This window comes from Mustela putorius, unplaced genomic scaffold, assembly GCF_011764305.1.
Source record: "Mustela putorius furo isolate JIRA1106 unplaced genomic scaffold, ASM1176430v1.1 tig00003859_pilon_pilon_pilon, whole genome shotgun sequence".
Taxonomy (NCBI): Eukaryota; Metazoa; Chordata; class Mammalia; order Carnivora; family Mustelidae; genus Mustela; species Mustela putorius.
This window is the reverse complement of record NW_025422011.1, coordinates 19,615,966-19,639,006: the sequence shown is the minus strand read 5'-3', so window position 1 is coordinate 19,639,006 and position 23,041 is coordinate 19,615,966. Positions and strand designations below refer to the sequence as shown.

The 23,041-nt window shown below is 36.8% G+C and overlaps 1 protein-coding gene across 1 annotated transcript in view; it reads left to right on the top strand.

Annotated features, from left to right (window-relative positions):
- Window positions 1-23,041, top strand: part of LUZP2 (leucine zipper protein 2) — a 500,071-nt gene that overhangs the window by 221,154 nt on the left and 255,876 nt on the right. Inside the window, exons 4-5 of the mRNA XM_045066118.1 lie at window positions 3,931-4,012; window positions 10,889-10,951. Of these exons, the coding sequence (XP_044922053.1) occupies window positions 3,938-4,012; window positions 10,889-10,951 (138 nt within the window). The 5' untranslated portion in view covers window positions 3,931-3,937. The remainder of the gene's footprint in view (window positions 1-3,930; window positions 4,013-10,888; window positions 10,952-23,041) is intronic.

Genomic DNA, 23,041 nt, shown 5'->3' with positions numbered 1-23,041 from the left:
TCACAGTTAATAGGTCAGAGGTGATCACCAAGACAAAACCAAATCAATTGGAATTTCCCTTTTGGAATTGTAATCAAGAGGCATCTAATCAGTCTCCCTGTGTAGCTGGAACTAGACTTAAGTAAGTAAACTCAGAGGTTATGGGGTGGGCCATATACAACCATGCAGAGAGAGCAAAGAATGCCTTTCTGTTGAGACAGAGAAAGGAATGTGTGTGCAAATTTTTGTGTGCACATGTGTATGGGAGGGAGAGAGTGAGCACAAATGTTGTATTGACTCTTGAGTGTTATATTTTCAGAAATATTTTGACAGCCTAGATAATATTCATAGCAGAAGACCAGATCTAAAACATACCATACAAAGAGCAAGAGTGTGTACCCATGAAATGGAGACTTGGCGGGGTGGGTAGGAGGGTAACCTAAGGTGTCTGAAAACTGTCTTAGGAAAAAAAAGTGATAAGACATTTTATTCACTGTTGTGGTTGGTGGGTGGAGATTCCTAGAAGGCAATTTTAGACTCTGTGTACCAAAGGATTGTAAAATATCGTGTTCTCTGAAAACAGAAAAGAATAGGCGGGATAGTGCTCCATCTGAGATGTTTTTACAAGTTGGTAACCACTTGAAAAAAAAAAATGCCTTCCTGTAGTGTATTTGGGTGAGTGTGTTTTTTATATTTATAATTTGATATGAAGATGTATGAAGCCAAATCCCTTGTAGTAAAGTTCTGTGCAGAAATGTGCTCAACATGCTGAGCAACCTATCACAGGTGTCACTGGAGCCATCATCAGTTCTTTTTTCTTATAATTTTTTAATAATTTTTAAAATTATATACCTCATTAGATTTTGATGTAGTGTTCTATGATTCATTGTAGCTTATAACACCCAGTGTTCCATGTAATACATGCCCTCCTTAATTCCCATCACTGAGATAACCCATCCCCCACCCCCCTCCCCTCTGAAACCCTCAGTTTGATTCCCGGAGTCCATAGTCTGTCATGATTCATCTCCCCCTCTGCTTTATCCCCCTTCAATTCCCCCTTCCTTCTCCTAATGTCCTCCATGCTATTCCTTATGCTCCACCATTAAAAGAAACCATATGACAATTGTCTTTCTCTGTTTGACTTCTTTCACTTAGCAGAATCTCCTCTAATTCCACCCATGTTGATGCAAATGGTGGGTATTCATCCTTTCTGATGGCTGAGTAATGTTCCATTGTATATATGGACCACATCCTCTTTATCCATTCATCTGTTGAAGGGCATCTGGGTTCCTTCCACAATTTGGCAACTGTGGACATTGCTGCTATGAATGTTAGGGTACATATGGCCCTTCTTTTCACTACATCTGTGTCGTCGGGGTAAATGCCCAGTAGTGTAATTGCTGGGTCATAGGGTAACTCTATTTTTAATTTTTTGAGAAATCTCCATACTGTTTTCCAAAGTGTCTATACCAACTGCATTCCCACCAACAGTGTAAGAGGGTTCCCCGTTCTTTACAAACTCTCCAATATTTGTTGTTTCTTGTCAGTTTTTGCCATTCTAACTGGTGTAAGTTGGTATTTCAATGTGGTTTTGATTTTAATTTCCCAGATAGCTAATGATGTTGAACATTTTGCAGTTTTGCATATGTCTGTTAGCCTTTTGTATGTCTTCTTTGGAGAAGTGTCTGTTCATGTCTTCTGCCCATTTTTTGACTTGATTATTTGTTTTTCAGGTGTTAAGTTTAAGAAGTTCTTTATAGATCTTGGATATCAGCCCTTTGTTCGTAGTGTCATTTGTGAACATCTTCTCCCATTCTGTGGGTTGTCTCTACTTTTGTTTTGTTGACTGTTTCCTTTGTTGTGCAGAAGCTTTTATCTTGATGAAGTTCCAGAAGTTCATTTTTGCTTTTGTTCCCCTTACCTTTGAAGACATGTTTTGAAAGAAGTTGCTGTGGCCAGTGTCGAAAAGGTTACTGCCTATGTTCTCCTCTAGGATTTTTATGGATTCCTATTTCATGTTGATGTCTTTCATCCATTTAGAATTTTTCTTTGTATATGGTGTAAGAGAATGGTCATGTTTCATTGTTCCATATGTAGCTAATTTTTCCAGCACCATTTATTGAAGAGACTGTCTTTTTTTCCATTGGATATTTTTTTCCTGCTTTGTTGAAGATTAGTTGACCACAGAATTGAGGGTACATATATGGGCTCTCTATTCTGTTACACTAGTCTATGTCTGTTTTTCTGGCGGTAGCATGCTGTCTTGGCCATCACAGCTTTTTAATGTACCTTGAAATTAGGCAACGTGATGCCGTTCCTTGTTTTTCTTTTTCAACATTTCCTTGGCAATTCGGTGTCTTTTCTGGTTCCATATAAATTTTAGGATTGTTTGTTCCAGCACTTTGAAAAATGCCATTGGTATTTTGATCAGGATGGTGTTCAAAGAGTTCCTTAGAATTAAAGACTCATCTCGGTATCCCAAATAAGACCCTAGAGTAGTTGGAATAGTTGAGGTAAATCCCTGTTGGTGGAGGGGGCCTATGGAGCGAGTCAGAAGTCCTCTCTCCTCATCTACAAACCAAAGTGACTATAATTATTTTATAACTTGTTCCAATTATATTTTGCCTTGACAAAGTTCAGATTGATTTTAGCAATCATATAGACTCTTACTGATATTCTGAAATATCTGACCTAAGGGTTTTTAGAGTAAGAAATCTGGGAGCATCATTAAATCCCAGTGGATGAAAGAACAGCTTGCGGTTGTGTAGGATGTGGTGGCCAAAGAATGAACTTAGGACCTGCAGTGATCCTGGTGGTTATGCCAGAGATCTCATGTTTATTAAGTGATTATTTTCCAGGCATTGTACTAAGTATTTTGCCTACATTATGCCATCTAAACCTCATTACAAACTTATCAGATAGCTCTATTAGTATACCCATTTTATAGATGAAGAAATTGGGCCTAAAAGGGTGCACTCCTTTCCCTAGTCTCTGTAGTATGGTTGCACACAAAGGTTGTAGAGGTAGTGTTTTGGCACTAGGTTGGGAATGTTAAATGAATTTGAGTTCTGCTGGTTAGGCTAGGAAATCTTTCTGTTTGGCTGTTGTTGCTTTAAAGTTTATTCCTATAGCCAGAATAAAACATGTGTGTGCACATGCACACACACACACACACACACACACACACACACACTTACAAACTAAACCCTCATCTGGTATCAAAACTTTTGGAAGTGGTAGCTTAGATGATAAAATGGGGGCACACAAAGATAGTATGATTTATCATCTTCAACCCTTGAGAGGAATGCTAAATTATGGAAATGTTTATATTTTTAACAAGTGAGACAAGATCCGTGTGCATTACTGAGCTTGAGAGATAATGTGTATATACATGCAGACATGTATTTCTCTTATTAACCACAGTAAATGAGGCAGCCCTCAAGTTCAAAATAAGTGTCTTTTCTTTTCATTTTTATAAAAAGTCTCAGGCCTTATAAAGGATGTCTAAAGTACACTGCCTTAGAATTAATCAATTAGGAGCATCCAAGGGGAGTTGTAATTTTATCCTATCAGCAAGTCCATGGCAACTTTTTTTCTAAGCAGCATGTTCGTACCCTGGCATGCTGTCACTAAAATTAGCTTTTCAACTCTAATTATTACGTTGATTTGATTTAACACATTATGCAGCTCACAGATGATTCACACAGTGGGATTCTTACTAGACACAATAGCAAGGCAATTTCCTTTAAATACAGCTTGCTTTAGTATTTGCATGGAACAGAAAACTTTATTCTTAGAATCCTCAAATAAATCCTGCATGCTTAAGTGTGTCCCTACATACAATTCTTGTTATCTGTTTCCTAAATGTATGTCGACAGCAAAGCCTCCTTTCATAATGTACAGAAGAAATAACAGAATTATGTCTCTCTTTTGCTCTCTGTTTTCTCCTAGAGAACAAATGAAGTCTCTCCAGGAGGTCCTGCAAAATCAACTTAAAGAGACAACCGAGAAAGCAGAAAAACAACAAGCTACTGTAAGTATGTTTCTTTCTCCTGTCCTTTGCTCTGGGGCTGGGAAATCATTTTTAAAATAGACTCAGTTCCTAGAAACAAGATAAAAGGTCCACTCCCCATAAATGGTATATAAGACGGTTCTGGAAAATAAAGTAGAAATGTAGTGAGAAAATTTGGAGAGAAGTTTGAATCTCAAGCCTTGGGGTGTGTCAAAATCACTTGTGGAGTTGATTGAGCAGGCAAGGTCATTATATGCCGTAATTCAGGATCCATTGGTGTGGGGCTGATACCAGCACTTTTGTCCCACTCATGACCTCTGTTTTCATCAATAAATGAGGGCTGGTAATTAGAAGACCCCTAACAATCAAATACAACAAAAATCTTTTCTTGGAATGAATGCCGACCATGTATTTTTATGATCTGGTGACTGGATTTTCTTCACTGTATCCCCACCACTCATCTACAGAACAGGAATCCCTCCATGGTGGGGCCATACACTGCCTGTTTAATCAACTCCACAGGTGATTCTGATACACCCCAAAGCTTGAGAATCAAACTTCTCTCCAGATTTTCTCACTGCATTTCGACTTTATTCTCCAGAACCATCTTACATACCATTTATGGGGACTGGACCTTTTATCTTGTTTCTAGGATCTGAGTGTGTTTTAAAATATAATATATAAATGGAAAATTTAAGGTACAGTTAGTCCAATCAGGAAATGACCACCATTGAGAATTCAGTTTATTTCTCACAGTTCTCAGGGGGGTGGCATGACTTGTGACAGGTGAATGTCCAGGGAAGTACTCGGGTAGGTCATGAGGCAGAGGGAGGTAAGAAACTGCGGGCAAGAGCCTTTATTGTGGTTTCTGTGGGGAAGATGTGTGAGGAAGGGGAAGCAGCTTAGGAGGAGTCCAAGTGAATGATCTCAGCGGGCTCTGGGGCATAGGGAATGCCCCTAGTTGTCTGGTATCTGACTCTGGGATGGTTAGGGCAGGTGTGTAATGGCTTGGTCTGTGAGAACATGCCAGTTCAGAGGGGTGGGCTGAGGTTCAGGGTCTTGAGTTGGTTAGTTTGTTTTTGAAAAGCATGTCACCAAGAGTACTTGTTCAGTGTTTCCAGCTGAATGACTAATATGAGTGTAGAAGGAGATAAAGAGATGACTGCAACCTCAACAAATATGGGATTGAGTTATACTTATTAAAACAATGTTTTGTTTATTTGTTTGTTTTGTGCATTTGGTGGGATCTAGAAGAGAGATTTCATAGTACTGGGAATTACTTCTTCCAAATTTTGGTAGACTCAAACAGAAAGTTTTGTGCTTGTTCTCCCTATTTGGAAATTCTAGGTTAACTAAGAATTAAACTAATGTTTTTAAAGATTTTATTTATTTATTTAACAAGAGAGAGAGAGATCACAAGTAGGCAGAGAGGCAGAGAGAGAGGGGAAAGCAGGGTCCTTGCTGAGGAGACCAACCCTTCCCCCTGCCTGATGTGGGGCTTCGTCCCAGGACCCTGAGATCATGGCCTGAGCTGAAGGCAGAGACTTAACTCACTGAACCACCCAGGTGCCCCACTAATTTGTATTTTTTAACATTTATTTTTGGTGAGTAATTATTATTTTCTCTGTTAGACTGTTGATGTAATTGAAGGTTGGGTAAGAAGGAGAGATAAAGATAATTGTAATTGTTCACTCTCAAATAGAGGGGAAAAACTGGATTTAATTCTGCAAACATTGTGCTATTTTAGATTTAAGATCTGATAATCTTATGGGCTACCCTTGATTACATAACTAATTACTATGCCTTTTTCCATAAAAATAACAGATTGTATATTTTATGCAAAAAATGTTACAAATATATCATTTGTTAAGTTTATAATAAAAAAGTTATGAAACCTAAAAAAATAAACTTAAATCACAAAAATATAAAAGAAGATAAACTTAAGAAAAATTAAATTGAAGAAGCAATAAAGCTGTCATGATCTAATTCTGTGGGAAAATACTTTTTATGAATATGTGAACATTTTCTATTTTCCCTAAGCAAATAATGGAATAGCATATCTTTCAAACCTGTGTTCCTCATGAAAACTCCTAACAGACAGCAAGGAAGAATGAACTCTCATTCTCTGTAACCAGAGTAATTAAAGATATTAATGCTCATTGGATACATTTCACTACTCTTATTAATTTTTATGGCTTAACATGCCCTAAGTAAGACATAATTAGTCTAAAGGCAAAAATTAACTTCTAGCTTTGACTCTCATTAAGACGAAAGAATTGATATGTTCTTACTTCTTTGTTCAAATTATTTTCTGTTTCTGAGTATTAAATTCATATCTACTAGGGATGCCTATTTTGCCAGGGTTGTTAAAAACCTGTTGGGATTCTAGACTAACCATTTCAAAATGCTAATATTTTTTGAATATTCTGAATGTATTTTAGCTCTTGAATATTTGAGCACTGCATTCTCAAGATTTTCTATTGTTTCACGTTTAAGTAATTATGTTCTTAACGTTGCAATATGTTTTCATTATCATCCTTATTTTTTTATGTTTATTTATTTTTATTTTTTTAATTTATTTTTTATTTATTTTCGGCATAACAGTATTCATTATTTTTTCACCACACCCAGTGCTCCATGCAATCCATGCCCTCTATAATACCGACCACCTGGTACCCCAACCTCCACCCACCCGTCAATTCAAACCCCTCAGATTGTTTTTTAGAGTCCATAGTCTTTCATGGTTCACCTCCCCTTCCAACTTCCCCCAACTCCCTTCTCTCTAACTCCCCATGTCCTCCATGCTATTTGTTATACTCCACAAATAAGTGAAATCATGTGATAATTGACTCTCTTTGCTTGACTGATTTCACTCAGCATAATCTCTTCCAGTCCCGTCCATGTTGCTACAAAAGTTGGGTATTCATCCTTTCTGATGGAGGCATAATACTCCATAGTATATATGGACCACATCTGTCTTATCCATTCGTCCGTTGAAGGGCATCTTGGTTCTTTCCTCAGTTTGGTGACCGTGGCCATTGCTGCTATAAACATTGGGGTACAGATGGCCCTTCTTTTCACTACATCTGTATCTTTGGGATAAATACCCAGTAGTGCAATGGTAGGGTCATAGGGAAGCTCTATTTTTAATTTCTTGAGGAATCTCCACACTGTTCTCCAAAGAGGCTGCACCAACTTGCATTCCCACCAACAGTGTAAGAGGGTTCCCCTTTCTCCATATCCCCTCCAACACATGTTGTTTCCTGTCTTGTTAATTTTGGCCATTCTAATTGGTGTAAGGTGATATCTCAATGTGGTTTTAATTTGAATCTCCCTGATGGCTAGTGATGATGAACATTTTTTCATGTGTCTGATAGCCATTTGTATGTCTTCATTGGAGAAGTGTCTGTTCATATCTTCTGCCCATATTTTGATATGCCTGTCTGTTTTGGGTGTGTTGAGTTTGAAGAATTCTTTATAGATCCTGGATATCAACCTTTTGTCTGTACTGTCATTTGCAAATATCTTCTCCCATTCCATGGGTTGCCTCTTTGTTTTTTGACTGTTTCCTTTGCTGTGCAGAAGCTTTTTATTTTGATGAAGTCCCAAAAGTTTATTTTCGCTTTTGTTTCCTTTGCCTTTGGAGACGTATCTTGGGGTAGCGATTCTCATATTAGATAAATGAGATTTTTTTTTTTTAAATTTTTAAGTGAACTCTGTCCAGAGTGGGGCTCAAACTCCCAACCCTGAGATCAAGACTCTCCTGCTATACTGACATAGCCATCCAGGGTCCCCAGTTTTTATTTTACTCTTTAATTAAAGTTAGTTTTTTGGGTGTCTGGCTCGGTTGGTAGAGCAGACAACTCAATCTCAGGGTCAGCAGTTTCAGCCCCACGTTGAGTGTAGAGTTTACTTTAAAAAAAAAAAAAAGAAAAAAGAAAAGCATGCTCTAGCTACCTTTTTTTTTTTTTAAGCTTTTATTTATTTATTTGACAGCCAGAGATCACAAGTATACAGAGAGGCAGGGGGGTGGGGTAGTAGGCTCCCTGCTGAGCAGAGAGCCTGATGTAGGGCTCCATCCCAGGACCCTGAGCTGAAGGCAGAGGTTTTAACCCATCCAGGTGCCCCTCTAGCTACTTTTAAAGGTTGTTTTGAAGTAATGTGTGAGAACCCCTTCTATTGTGTTTGGATATAAAAACTAATACAATAATTTGAAAATTGTTAATTATGTATCATATATATTGAATAATATAAAAATGTGATGATTTGGGAAAAATAGCAGGTCCGTGGAAGAACAGGTCATTAGTATAAGCAAGGTGGCTTTGTCTTTCATGACTTAAAGGCAAATCTGTAACGTACCAAAATTTCTCACATGCCTAGGTAGATGTGGTATAAGCTCTGACAGCTGGCTTTTCTTTCTCGTAATGCAAGTGCTGACGTAAGCTGTGACTTGCAGGTGTTCGCTTGTAGGACAGCCTTCTGAAATACACACAGGGCCAGCCCCAAGACTAGGGGAGTCCAGGCCAGGTGCTGCCCTCCCAGGGTCTACGCTCCAAAGTAGCTCAGGCTCCTTTGGAGATCTTGGTTGATTTCTGTAATTGACCATTTAGGCTGCTGGTTTTTTCTCCTCTTGTGTTCTTATGTTTTAAATTCACCAATTAAAAAGTGACCCCAGGGGGCACCTGGGTGGCTCAGTGGGTTAAAGCCTCTGTCTTTGGCTCAGGTCATGATCCAGGTGTCCTGGGATCAAGCCCTGCATCCTGCTCTCTGCTCAGCGGGGAGCCTGCTTCCTCTTCTCTCTCTGTCTGCCTCTCTGCCTACTTGTGATCTCTGTCTTTCAAATGAATGAATAGAATCTTTGGGAAAAAAAAAAAAGTTTAAAAAAAGAAAAACGCAATCCCAGGAAACCCTAGGCAGGCCCCTACCCTCCACCCCAATAAAAGCAGAGCCTCAGGCCTTCACTCTCCCTGGCTTTTTCTATCCATGGCCTCACTGTGTGGCCCCAAGTGGTGTGACATGTAATTTCCAGGACTTGTAAGTCATAAACCTTTCTTTTTTTTTAATTTTCAAAGTTTCCTGCTGTAATATTGCTGAAGGTATCTTGCAATTATATTAAGAATCACAAAGGCTGGTCCGGCCCCAAGATTGGTTATCCGTAGACTGAGGCTGTACACAGCAGTAGAAATGGGTGCCAAAGCTGTCTGTTGGGGCAGACCCTACTGGGCTGCCTACCTATCTAATTCTGAACACCACCACATCCTACATTCCTTTGCATTTTCAGCCAAATAGAACTATCTTCTTAGTGGGACAGAGTGTGACTTATGTTTTCAGGTTGCTGTCATTATCTTCAGAGTTAAATTTTAACTTGAAAATTATGATGACCAAAACAATGGTCGTGGTAGTTCTCAGGCTTCTGCTTGTTTTACATGTAGTTTGACCATCCAGAATTGGTTTAGAATTCCATTACCATTTGAAGGAATTGTTTAAGGACCTCTATATAAGCCAGAAAAGAGGGGATGTTAATGTTTGTTAACGAGGATTTACATAATACACAGAAAGCAAAATGTAGGAAAACATGCACAGGACTTATACACAATAATTTCTGGAGAGTGAAGGAAGAAAAATTAGGTGGGGCTTTAATAGTAGGTGTAACTTTTTTTTCACAAGGTCTGAAGAAAATTGGACAAAATATTTACATTTCTTTATTCTTAGGTTTGGGCTCAGAGGTGTTTTAACATATTGCTTTTTGGTCTTTTGTTTATGTTTGAAATGTTTCAGAACTATTTTTTTTTAATCCGTATATATATGGTGAAATTTATTTTACTCCTAAACTCGATTTCCTCTGATTCAGTGTATCTCCAGAGATAACCCACATCCCCAGTCTTGTTTGTATCATTCCAGGGATCCTCAGAGCTTGTGTTGTCCAGTATATATAAACACTAGCTACTTAAGGCTATTGCGCATTATAAAATGGCTAGGCTAAATTGGGATAGGCTATTAGTGTAAAACACACAGTGGATTTTAATGATACATTGTAAAAAAAAAAAGTCAATCGTATCATTAATCCATTACATGTCAAACTAATAATATTTTGAGTATATTGAATTAAACATTTTAGTAAAACTGATTTTATCTGTTTCCTTTTACTTAAAAAAATGTGACTAAGAGGAAATTAAAAATTGGAGAAATTAAATATTTTATCCACTATCATAAAAGTACTTTTTATCAGAGTGAACTCTCACTGACTATAAACTTTCAGATTTTAACAACTATGCTATATTGAATTTTTTTTTTTCAAAATACTTAGGCAGATATATTCAGACAGCAAAGGTGTAATGTTTGTATAAGCATAGTTTGAACAACTGACCAAGATTACAGATTCCAACAATATCAAATTCAGAAGGAAACATGGTTTCTTTGGTACAGCATTAGAACATTCTGTGCCTTATTGACCAGGAATTTCACTAGGCCATTGCTTTCCAGCCTGCTATAGGTCAAAATTACCTGCAGAGTGTTTTATGAATGGAGATTTCTAGGCCCAACCCTAGAATCTAGCTTTTTGTTGTTGCTGTTTGGCCTTTTTTTTTTTTAAACACATTTTTTTAAATTGAGGTTAAGTAGATAAGAGAATCACAGTTATAATATGCATGGTTTCTTAATTTATAAAACAATATTTTTGTCTTTGAGAAAAGCCTTTTTAAAATTAATGCATATGTGTATGAAATTATGAAATTATGAAAGTTTGGTTAATGAAAATTTTAATCCTTTGCTCTTCTGCAATATTTGTCGATAAAGAGATAATCATTGTATTATGCTTCAAAAACCATGAAAATAAATCGATAAAAGCCATAGGAATGAATTTGAAATGTGCTTAAATAATATTCCATTCATTTTCAGATTAATTTTTTAAAGACTGACATGGAAAGAAAGAGCAAAATGATCCGAGATCTCCAGAATGAGGTAAGATATTTTTCAGGCAAATTCTAAATATAAATCAAAGCATAGATGCAAACCCACTTATAGACTTGCAACAGCTTTTGGAATATTGATCATATGCCAATTTCGCCTTCAGTTATGTACCAATGGAAAGGAATTACAATGTCGAGAATTTCAAAGAGTAGATAATCCCACTTTTATATATTTGATAGTGTTATTAGTTCATACCTCCCTAGTTCATTTTCCTGTTTAATTATACTTTGCTTGTGCTAATATTAAAAAATATTTTTCATTTCATAAATTCATCTGTCTACCCAATGACATTACAGGAGCCGAAGAAGAAGAAGCCTAGCTAGAAATTGACCTCATGCTAGGAAGAGCCAAACTGGAATGAAAAATTTATTTAGGATTATCTTAAAGTAATGTAGAGTTGAACAGAAATAAGCTGGAACAGCTTTCCTTAGAACCTTTAAATTCAAAGAACCCTACAAAATATGTATTGTCTTTGTCTTATTATACGACTACTTTATTTTCTATAATTCCTCTGCCACATTTCTCTTTCCACCTTTTTTGAATGCAGTTAATTAGGACTATGAAACCATGGCTAATTAATGATACATTTTCCTTGACCAGTCTCACTAATTATGTTTATTTTGAATCCCAAGTCAATCACTTTAGAGTTTCCTACTTTCTTTTTCCTTCTCTCATTCCTTCATTTGTCCATACCTTCTTTTTACTTTTTGAGACACTTAAACAATAGATAAACCTCATTATTCACATTATTCCTTAAATGATTTTCACTTTGATATCAAGTTTAAAAAATAGACTTTACAAATGTTTTGGTATCAAACATTCATCATCAGGACTCTGATTATGACATTAAAATGGTCTATCAGATGTGCATGTGCAAAGAATGGAAAGAGATTTTAAACAGCTTTCTGATGACTCTCTTGTAGTTTAATTTTCTTCTAATGGGTTATTCTTCTGAGTGGTATTGTTTTGTTTTGTTTTAGAGTTGGAGAAAGCAGGGATGGGAGGGATAGGTAGAGGAGAGAGACTCAAGATTTCAGCTGTCCCTTGGAGTGGGAAAAATACTCTGACCTTTTAAAAAGCAAATGCAGTGTGGGGCAGAATGCCCTCTGCTTTTCTGCTTATTTTCTCTTCCATGGAACATGCAAGTCAAATCTATTCCTCCACAGTGTATTTCTTAGAACAGAATCACCACAGTAGGAATTAATGGTGGAATGATGCCAGTAAAGTTTTCTTAAAATTGTTTTGGTTTATGTGTAATTTTTTCCTAACATGTTAAGGTTTGAAGCAGTCAGGGGGAAACCTTATTACATTTTAGAGAACTCTTTACAAATCCAAGGGAATAGGAAAATATACAGAAGAACCTCCCTTTAGTGTTGATAGTGGCAGTTAGGTGCCTTCAAAACATTTTTAAAAAATAGCTTTTCAGTGCACCAAGATATCTGACTGAGCTGTAAGTATAGAAGATTCTGTTAGGACTTTCCGCCTGCATTAAAAAAAGAGATTAATGAAAAGTATGCCTTAGGTTTTAATTTTTGTGATAAAGTGCTTTATTAGAAGAAATTCCCTTTAGGATCTTCATCTCAGAGGATGAAATACTAAATCTTAACTGTAAGGCTGCAAATGATTGACTATGGTCTTTGGGAAAAAATGAGAAATATCATATTATGGCTATGTTTTTATTGATATCATCATTATGTTCTTTATGCTATGATTACAAAGTTCCATGGCAAGGGGTCTTTCCCAGTGATTGTCTTCCTGTATATCCTGTGTTTTCAGTGTATAATTTTGTACAATGTTAGATTTCCTACAACGTAAAATTTGATTTTATAATAGATATATCACCAGCTTTCTAGTAGTATCCTGTCGCTCTCGCCAGCAAGAACGACCAGGAGACCTCAGCGAAGCAAGCTTTATTTCTGCGTAGCTGTTGGGATCTCCCTCTCCCCCGCCCGTGCATGTCTATATATACCAAGGTTGCACAACCAATCACTCGCAGCCACATAGATACAAAATCCTAAATTCCGCCTACTGGCTCGCATCCAGCCGCCATCTTAATGGCGTGTTTACTTTCGGGCACCGAAAAAGTCGTGCGGCGCCCGGGCACCCCCCGCCCCCCCACCCCCCCCCCCTGCGGGCCCATCCGGAGCAGCTCCTCACTGTCGCCACCCGGGGCGGCGATGGCTTAAGGCAGCCGCAGCTGAGGCAACGAGCAGGCATGGCGGAGCCCAGAAGCATCACCGCGCATGCGCTACAAGCCGCTCGGCACCGACCGTATCCTAATCTGTCTCTGTTTTATTTTATTTTGATTTGTAGGAAGTCTAGTATGGCTACCTTAAATTATTTATTTTCATTATAGAAGTGTAACTGATGTGCAACATTACATTAGTTTCAGCGTGTGACACCGTGATTCTACAATTCTCTACGTTCCTCAGTGTTCAGTGTAATAATTGGTCATCATCCGTCACCACAAAACTGTTACAATATTATTGATTACATTCCCTATGCTATATGTTTTATCTCCATGACTTAATTTATTTTGGAACTGGAAGTTTGTACCTCTTACTTGTTTCATCTACTTCATCCTTTCCCCCACGCACCTCCCCTCTGGCAACCACCAGTTTGTTTTCTGTATTTTAGAGTCTGTTTTTGTTTGTTTGTTCATTTGTTTACTTATGTGTTTTTAGATTCTCCATAAATGGAAAATCATATAGTATTTGATTTCTCTGACTTATTTCACTTAGCACAACATGCTCTAGGCCCATCCATGCTGTCACAAATGGTAAGGTCTCATTCCTTTTCATGGCTGAGTAATATTCTATTATATATGTATACCACATCTTCTTTATCCATTCATCTATCAATGGACACTTAGGTTGCTTCCACATCTTGGCTATTGTAGATAATGGTACAATAAACATAGAAGTGCATATATCTTTTCAAATTAGTGTTTTCATTTTCTTTGGGTAAATAATCCACAGTGTAATTATTCGGTCACATGGTAGTTCTAGTTTTGGAACTTTCATACTTTTTTCTTCAGTGGCTGTAGCAATTTATATTTCCACCAAAAGTGCCTGTAATTTCTCCTTTCTCCACATCCTCACCAATACTTGTTATTTCTTGTCTTTTTGATACTAGCCATTCTGACAGATATGAGGTGGTATCTCATTGTAGTTTTGTTTTGCATTTTTCTGATGATTAGTGATGTTGAGCATCTTTTTATGTATCATTTGTATTCAAATTATCTGCCAATATTTTTTAATCAAATGGTTTATCTTTTTGGTTTTGAGTTCTATAAGTTCTTTGTGTATTTTGCATATTAATCCCTCATTGGATATATCATTTGGAAATATCTTCTTCCATTCAGTAGGTTACCTTTTTGTTTTCTTGATGGTTTCCTTTGCTGTGTAAAAGCTTTTTATTTCGATGTAGTCCCAGTAGTTTACTTCTGGATTGGTTTCCTTGCCAGAGGAGACATACCCATAAACATGTTGCTAGGGTTGATGTCTAAGAGATTACTACCTATGTTTTTTTTTCTAGTTTTTAATTTATTTTTGTGTTTGGTTTAAGAAAGTGGTCCAGTTTTATTCTTTTGCATGTAGCTGTCCAGTTTTCCCAACACTATCTATTGAAAAAACTGTATTTTCCTCATTGTATATTCTTGACTCCTTTGTCATAGATTAATCAACCATATAAAAATGGGTTTATTTCTGGACCCTTTATTCTGTTCCATTGATCTATGTATTGATTTAAATGTGATTTATTTATTTTATTGTTTTTGTGCTGATACCATCCTGTTTTGTTTATTATAGTTTTGTAGTATATCTTAAAATATGGAACTTTAATACTTCCAGCCCTGTTCTTTCTCAAGATTGTTTTGACTATAAAGTTTTTTGTGGTCGCACTATTTTAGGTTATTTGTTCAAGCTTTGTGAAAAAAGCTATTGGTATTTTGATAGGGATTACATTAAACCTGTACATTGCTTTAGGTATTATGGGCATTTTAACAATATTAATTCTTGCAATCCATGAACATGGTAAGTCTTTGCATTCTTTTGTATCATTTCAGTTTCTTTCATCAATGTCTTATAGTGTACTGAGTATAGGTCTTTCACCTTCTTGGTTAAATTAATCCTAGATATTTTATTCTTTTTGATGAAATTATAAATGAGATTGTTTTCTTAATTTCTTTCTTCTGCTTCATTATTGGTGTATGGAAACACAACAGACTTCTGTACTTAGATTTTATATCCTGTGACCTTACTGAATTCACTTAACAGTTTTAGAAATTTTTTTGTATAGAGTCTTTAGGGCTTTCTATATGTAATATTGTGTTATTCTGCAAAGAGTGATAGTTTGGGTTTTTCCTTACCAGTTTGGATGCCTTTTTACTTCTTTTTCTTGTCTGATTGCTGCAGCTAGGACTTCAGGTACTATGTTGAATAAAAGTAGTGAGAATGGACATCATTGCTTGTTTCTGATCTTAGAGGAAGAGATGTCAGTTTTCCACCTTCGAGTATAATACTAGGTGTGGGTTTTTCATTATGGCCTTTATTATGTTGAGTTATTTTCCTGCTAAATGTGCTTTGCTGATGATTTTTAGCATGAATTTATATTATACTTTGTCAAATGATTTTTCTGTGTCTGTTGAGATGAACATATAGCTTTTATCCTTCCTCTTGTTAATGGAACATACTACATTGACTGATTTGTGAGTAATGAACCGCTCTTGCATTCCTGGAATAAATTCCACTCTATTGTGGTAAATGAGATTTTAATGAGTTTTTGAATTGTGTTTGCTAATATTTTTAAAAGATTTTATTTATTTGTTTGTCAGAGACAGAGAGAGCACACAAGCAGGGGGTGCAGCAGGCAGAGGGAGAAGCAGGCTTCCCACAGAGCAAGGAACCCAATGTGAGACTCAATCCCAGAATCCTAGGACCATGGCCTGAGCTGGAGGCAGATTCCTTAATGAACTGAGCCACCCAGGTGTCCCTGTTTGCTAATATTTTGTTGAGGATTTTTATATCTGTGTTCTTCAGAGATATTGGCTTATAGCTTTTTTTTTTTGGTAGTGTCTTTATCTGATTTTGACAGTAATGTTGGCCTTGTAGAGTGAATTTGGAAGTTTCCCTTCCTCTTCTGTTTTATCTAATAGCTTAAGAAGAATAGGTATTGACTCTCTTAAAAAAAAATATGTGATACAGACCTCATAAAATGAGTAGGGAAGAAGCTCCTCTTATTCTCTTACCTAGAAAACTTTGTTTAACATCTGGGTCATTGCTTTCATAAATATCTGCTGGATTTCGCTGGTCAATGCTTGTCAGCCCACTGTGTGGTGGTTGTATTGTCGTTTGGTGGGAAGTATATCTCTTGGAGATTTAATTTCTTTAAATAAATTTATTTTAGACAGATTAAAAATATATATATATGTGAGTATATATATATATATATACTCACATATATATATATATATATATATATATATATATAGTAGTATTCATCTGTGAAGCATCTGGTCCTGGACTACATGTGTTTCCTACATGTTTGTTCATGATTTTTTGATTATCTGGTTTTGATATCTCATATCCATTTTTGGCATTCAATTGCTTATTTTATATTTGGTTATTATGTGGCTGGAACAAATATAAAAATTTGCACCAAAAAATAAAACAAAGAAACAAAAAAACTCAGCCTCCTTTTTCTTACTTATATATATATGATAACTTCATTATCATGTGATATAACCAATCTCATGGACTCCAAAGCTTAAAGTCTCTTTGACTTTGTACTTCTCAAACACCCTCTCTCCTCTCTTCTAATTTTCTTTAAAATTATTCATTTTACCCCCTAGAATAAAATAAGTTTATCTATAATTTTCTTAGACATAAAAAATGCTCAAGGTATGCATAGGATAGTAGATAGGTGTTGAAATATTAGACAAATTAGACATTGTGACAACTGTCTTTGATTAGTCAAATCTCCCTAATAAAATGTGTGATTTTGATAATGTCCAGGACTTTTTAAAGGAATACATAGTTGGTAATAATTAATTTAGATTGTTGTGAAAACATAGTCTGTCATCAGATTATGGAGATAAATGGGAAGGAAGAGAGTGAAAAAAACAAAAGGGTAGGAGGGTTAGTAGGCTGAAAATGCCCATCCTCCCCACAACTAATTTTTATGATGTTTTTTGTAAGATAGATTCTGATGATTGATTATTTTCCCGAGACTCATTCAGGATGGTCCAGAGTAAGGATAAAATAAATAATCACACTAATAATAATAATAATAACAACAACAACAAGATGAATAACATAAAAGTAGGCCTCCCTCTGCCCAGGGATAGAGATCAGAAATTCGTCAACGCTACTCTGTATCAGTGGCAGGCATTCCCTCTCACCATTAGCTCCATTTTTTTTTTTTTCTTTTTAGTCTCTCGATTCTTTTGCTCATCTACTTATTGCATGGCTTGTATAGTTTAACCTGACTCTGAAATACTAATGCAACTCCTCTAGCTTTTACTAATAACTGACTTGATCTCTTTTTATGTTTGGTTTTATTGTTCTTGTTATAAGTGCTGGCAGAAAATTCTTGTCACAGGTCAAGTCACTGACCAGTCTGTAGATTTCCCAGTAATTCCAAGGAGCCATTGACATTTCCAGGATTATGAGGAATAGAACATGTGTTTTTAGATGCAGTGTATCAGTTGCTGTTCTCAGCTGTGACAAAAAGAATTCTCTGATGAGAAGAAAAGGATTTATTAGGTCATATAGAGATCACAGAAAGTTGTTAGGAGAACTGGAGAGAGAGCTTGTAGACTGAGCTTCAGGAATAATCACAATACACCCCAGAGCTGGTTGTCTTAAGGCAAAGGCTACCTCTGCCATCAGCAGGAAGCTGCCAGCCAGTTTGATGCCCCCATCCCTGCAGGCTCTGGTATCATACAACCCTATCCCTTGAGCATTAGACAATGGATAACATCTGTCCTGTTTTCTCATGTAACTAATTTCTGTATCTACATAGATATCGTAGAAATCATATCTGATTAGCAAAGACTAAGTTATGTTATCCCTGGAGCTATAATGAACTTTAAAAATAGAGGGGATTTGTTTGTTTTATTTCTAATTTGTTTGCTTTAGTTTTTCCTCAGAGATACAGGTTTAACACTATGGATAACATTCACATTGTGGAAGCAGCTTTCCAAAATTTGGTAGCCTGTGTATTAACAACTTTTCTTAATAAAGGTTTAAAGTCCATGATAACCAGCTTTAGTAAATGGCAGACCATCACAAGGGTTCTGAATACTTACTGTAAGTACCAATGACAGACTATTCAGTTATGCATGTGTGTATGTGACAATATCTTTTGTGTATAAATGGCATCTTACCTATCCTTATAATGTGACTTTAACTTTGCTTTTCTCTGGATTATTTCCTCAGTTAGATGCTGACTTTTGAAGTTAGAATCCTACCATTTCTAAAATACCGTAATTCACATTTTTGGCATACAAAAGGAACATAGGGCCAGGACTCTGTGCAGTGAGAATAAGTTAAGATCACACTTTGGTCTGTTCTTAGCACCAGAAAGTTAAATGAGTTGAGTAAACAATGGACAATACCTTAATTTTGGAAATTGAAGTTGCTTTCCCTAATTTGCTATTCTTTACAGTAGAGATGCTTAGAGAACCCATAAAATGGAAAGATTGGTATCAGAGATTCTCTGACCACCCTGAAATTATAAGGTAACAAAAAAAGTATAGTACATATGTGTATTTTTCAGAGGAGAGGGTTTCGATTCTCAGAGGGAGTTTGTGGCTGAGACAAAAATAGTAAAGGTCAGTAACTACTGCTCTAGAGAAATCTCTAGTAAATTTTAAGAAGAAAACCCATTTTGGTTCAACTCTATGACTGTAAATCTCTGTAAAATATATTATTCCATCTTCCTGCCTCAGTAAACACATTCAAGTGAAGCTGATGGGTTATTTCATAATGTGACAGCATCCTTCAGGGTCATCATTCTGAAAGCGGGCCCTCATGGCTGTCTGCAGATGGATAGGTGTGAAGTTTGAGTCCAATATATTCTGAGTCCAGGACATGCCTGAGTTGTTTTTAAGTAATTCCATTAGAGTCTTTCACTTGAATCCTGCTGGTTTGCCTTTTTTAAGTGCTTAGTTCTGTGGCTCGTTGTGTACCCAGTCGGTAAAGTTTTCCCATCTACATTAAGTCCTAGGGCTCCCATAATAAAGGACCACCTACTGGCTGGCTTAAAACAACAAAAGTTTACTCTTTCACGCTTCTTAAGGCCAGAAGTCTAAAATCAAAGTGCCAGCAGAGCAGTGTTCCTTTTGAAGATTATAAGGAATAATCCTGCCTTGCCTCTTTCTAGTTTACAGTGCCTCCAGGCGATCCTTGACATTCTTTGGCTTCTCAAGAATCTCACCTTCTTGTCTTCATATGGTCTTCTCGATGATGTGCATTCTCTCCTCTTCTTGTACAGACACCAGTTACTGAATTTAGGACCCACCCTAGTCCAGTATAACTTTTGTGTTTTGTTTTGTTTTGTTTTTTAAAGATTTTATTTATTTATTTGACAGACAGAGACCACAAGTAGGCAGAGAAACAGGCAGAGAGAGAGGAGGAAGCAGGCTCCCTGCTGAGCAGAGAGACCCATGCGGGGCTCGATCCCAGGACCCTGAGATCATGACCTGAGCCAAAGGCAGAGGCTTTAAGCCACTGAGCCACCCAGGTGCCCCTATAACTTGGTTTTTACTTAATTATATGTGCAAAGATCCTATTTCCAAATAAGGTCACATTCTGAGGTTCTAGGTGAAATGAATTTGATACTTTTCAAACCAATCCACCATCAATGGCTTAGGTAAATTTCTTAGGCATTAAAAAAAAAAAAAAAAAAGAAGAAGAAGAAAAGAAAAAAGAAACAGGGCAAGGAGGGAACATTTTATTAGGTGCGAGTCTTGGGCATTTTTTGACAGGGAAAGAGCTAACATTTTATTACATAAAGATCTGTCAATGGAAGTACTCTAATATTGCTTATTTAGAAGCACATATGAGATTTATTTATATATTCATTTCTGGAATAAATATCTTAATTCCTAACATTGTCCCAACATTGTGCTGGATTTTTAAAGGATATAAATATTACCAATGTAAGTCATACAAAATAATATTTGTTCAACAAGGAGCATACAGAACAGAATTTAAGAGGCACCTGGGAGGCTCAGTCAGCTAAGTGTCTGACTCTTGATTTTGGCTCCGGTCATGGTCCCACCGTCCTCAGGCTCTGTGCTCAGCTTGGAGGCTGCTTGAGCTTGAGATTCTCTCTCATCCTTTGCCCCTTCCCACTCATGCTTTCTCTCTCCCCACCTCTCTCTCAAAATAAATAAATAAGATCTTAAAAAAAAATTAGTAATATCATTTTTGCATATAAGACACAACAATTATGAAAATTACATGAATAATCATAATAAACAGATTGAAATAATATTTTTTTCTAAAGATTTTATTTATTTATTTGACAGAGAGAGATCACAAGTAGGCAGAGAGGCAGGCAGAGGGAGAGGGGGAGGCAGGCTCCCTGCTGAGCAGAGAGCCCGATGTGGGACTCGATCCCAGGACCCTGGGATCATGACCTGAGCTGAAGGCAGAGATTGAATGCACTGAGCCACCCAGGTGCCCCGAAATAATAATTTTTTCAATACAATACTGTAAGGGTGCAGATGAGGGCAATACCCTCATTGAATGCTTTATTGGGGAGGTGACTTTTGAGAGAAAGGAAAGGATTCAAATTTATAGCTATTCACGATCAAGAAAGTAAACATTAAAAAAAAAAAAAAGCTTGATATTGGGGCTCTTGTTGGCTCAGTCATTAAGTGTCTGCCTTCAGCTCAGATCCCAGGGTCTTGGTTTTGAGCCCCGCATCAGGTTCCCTGCTCAGCGGGAAGCTAGCTTCTCCCTCTCTCCCTTCCCCTGCACATGCATGCTTTCTCTCTAATAAATAAATAAATATTTTTAAAAAGAAAGATTATTAGCTATTTATTGGCGTGAAGAAAGCAGTTAATTTATGCTTGTAGCTGAGTCAAATTTCAGGCCAGCTTACTTGCAAATCACATATGTGTTTTTAGCATCCAGATCAATACTGTAGGTATGTGTCACAGGAAGACATTGGGGAAGCCAATCTAATAAAGCCAAAGCATAATACACGGAAAAATAAATCTGAAAATTTCCTCAGATACAAGTACATCAGTGATCTTTCTGCTTTGCAAGGACATATAATTCTTACTCAGCATTTCAGAGGTAAGCCAAAAGTACTGCCTTATGGGAGATTACAATCTACCTTAAATTTTATTTTATTTACTGTTAAAATCAATTAATTCTGCCAAGTTCTAATTTGCTGCATCAGAATGTTGGCTATATGCCTATATCTAAAATTGTATGCAATTTTAGAAATGTTTCTCAGTTGAAATTGTGTGACTTGTGCCCGTGGAAGGAACTGGGTTACTGTTTCTGTTTTCTGATAGGGGAATAGCTGATGTTCTCTGTCATGCTTCAAGTAAGGCAGAAAGTTTGATTTCTTAATTTCATTTTTTATAAATAAACATTATGTTTTTTATATACCTCAGAATATTAATTTTGTAAATGAAGAAACAATGCATGTAAGACATTTAGCACATATTTAGCTCTTCACATTTGGAAACTTCACATGTGGAAATTATCAATTATAATTATCATTATAATTGCTATCACTGGGTTCTGAAGTAAAATTAGTTCATCAGTAAGTAATGCTATGCACCAATAAGTATTTGCTTACAAAATGGTTCTAAGCATACAACTCTGTATTTCTCTTAAATAAAAACACCAAAGTCAGATATTACTCTACTTCTCTAATTTTTGGATAGTCTCATTCCATCTCTCAAAATATCTCTCTCCATATGGCAGATGAGAAGGCCAAGGACCATGTGATTAACATCCTACCAGTTTAGAAACAATAGCCAAATGAGACAGTCCTTTCAGTCTGTACCAGCAGAAAAATTCCAGAGAAGATTCTGAATTACTCACGTGCCTGGGACACTCACCATGGCCAAGGGAAGGGGTGCTTTATTTGGCTGTGAATGAGTCACATTTCTGCCCTATTGAAAACAGATGGATTTTCTACAGGGAAGAAAAGTTCATTGCAAAAGAGTGAGTAGATATTAGACTCATACAATGTATCCAGAAAGCCACTGAATACATCTATCACTCCCTGTTATCCTCACTCATTTTCTTACTATCCCTCAGATCAGAGCCTGTAAGTAATTTTATTCATTTCAGGTCCCAAGTCATGCACGATATATTTGCATCACCATATTTTTGTTAGCAATGCTCCCTTGCAAATAATTCCACCCTCATTCCAAACATATTAAGTATCTTCACTCTTCTCATTTTATATTTACTTGCTACATTCAAATTTTCAGTAAAAATGGCACTAGGGAAACATTAGTCTTATAACACCAGGTAAATGATCATCTCTATCTCTGTGCCTGGAAGGAAACGGTAGGAACTGCTTTGTTTTTAATTGCCAGAGATACATTATTATGTTGTATTTGCTACTCTGCCCCTCCTTCTCTCCATTATCACATCCTTTGTGCATCAAGGATCCAACATCATTCCTGGAACCTCTGTGCCTACCCAGCCTTTATGTCCAAACTTGAAATGGGGTTTATCCCTTCTATGACAACTTAACATGTTAAGTAGTCTTTACTCAAGGACATAGACTGGGATATCCAAGGGCGAGGAAGCTACAACTAGTCAGAGGTGTGAGAAAAGGAAATGTGTGAGGGGAATCCATTTAAAGAAATTGGAGAAGGGGTGCCTGGGTGGCTCGGTGGGTTAAGGCCTCTGCCTTCGGCTCAGGTCATGATCCTGGGGACCTGGGATCGAGCCCCATGGGTCTCTCTGCTCAGCAGGGAGCCTGCTTCCTCCTCTCTCTCTGCCTACTTGTGATCTCTGTCTGTCAGATAAATAAATAAAATCTTAAAAAAAAAACAAAAAAGAAAAGAAATTGGAGAAGATGGAATGATTGACAAGG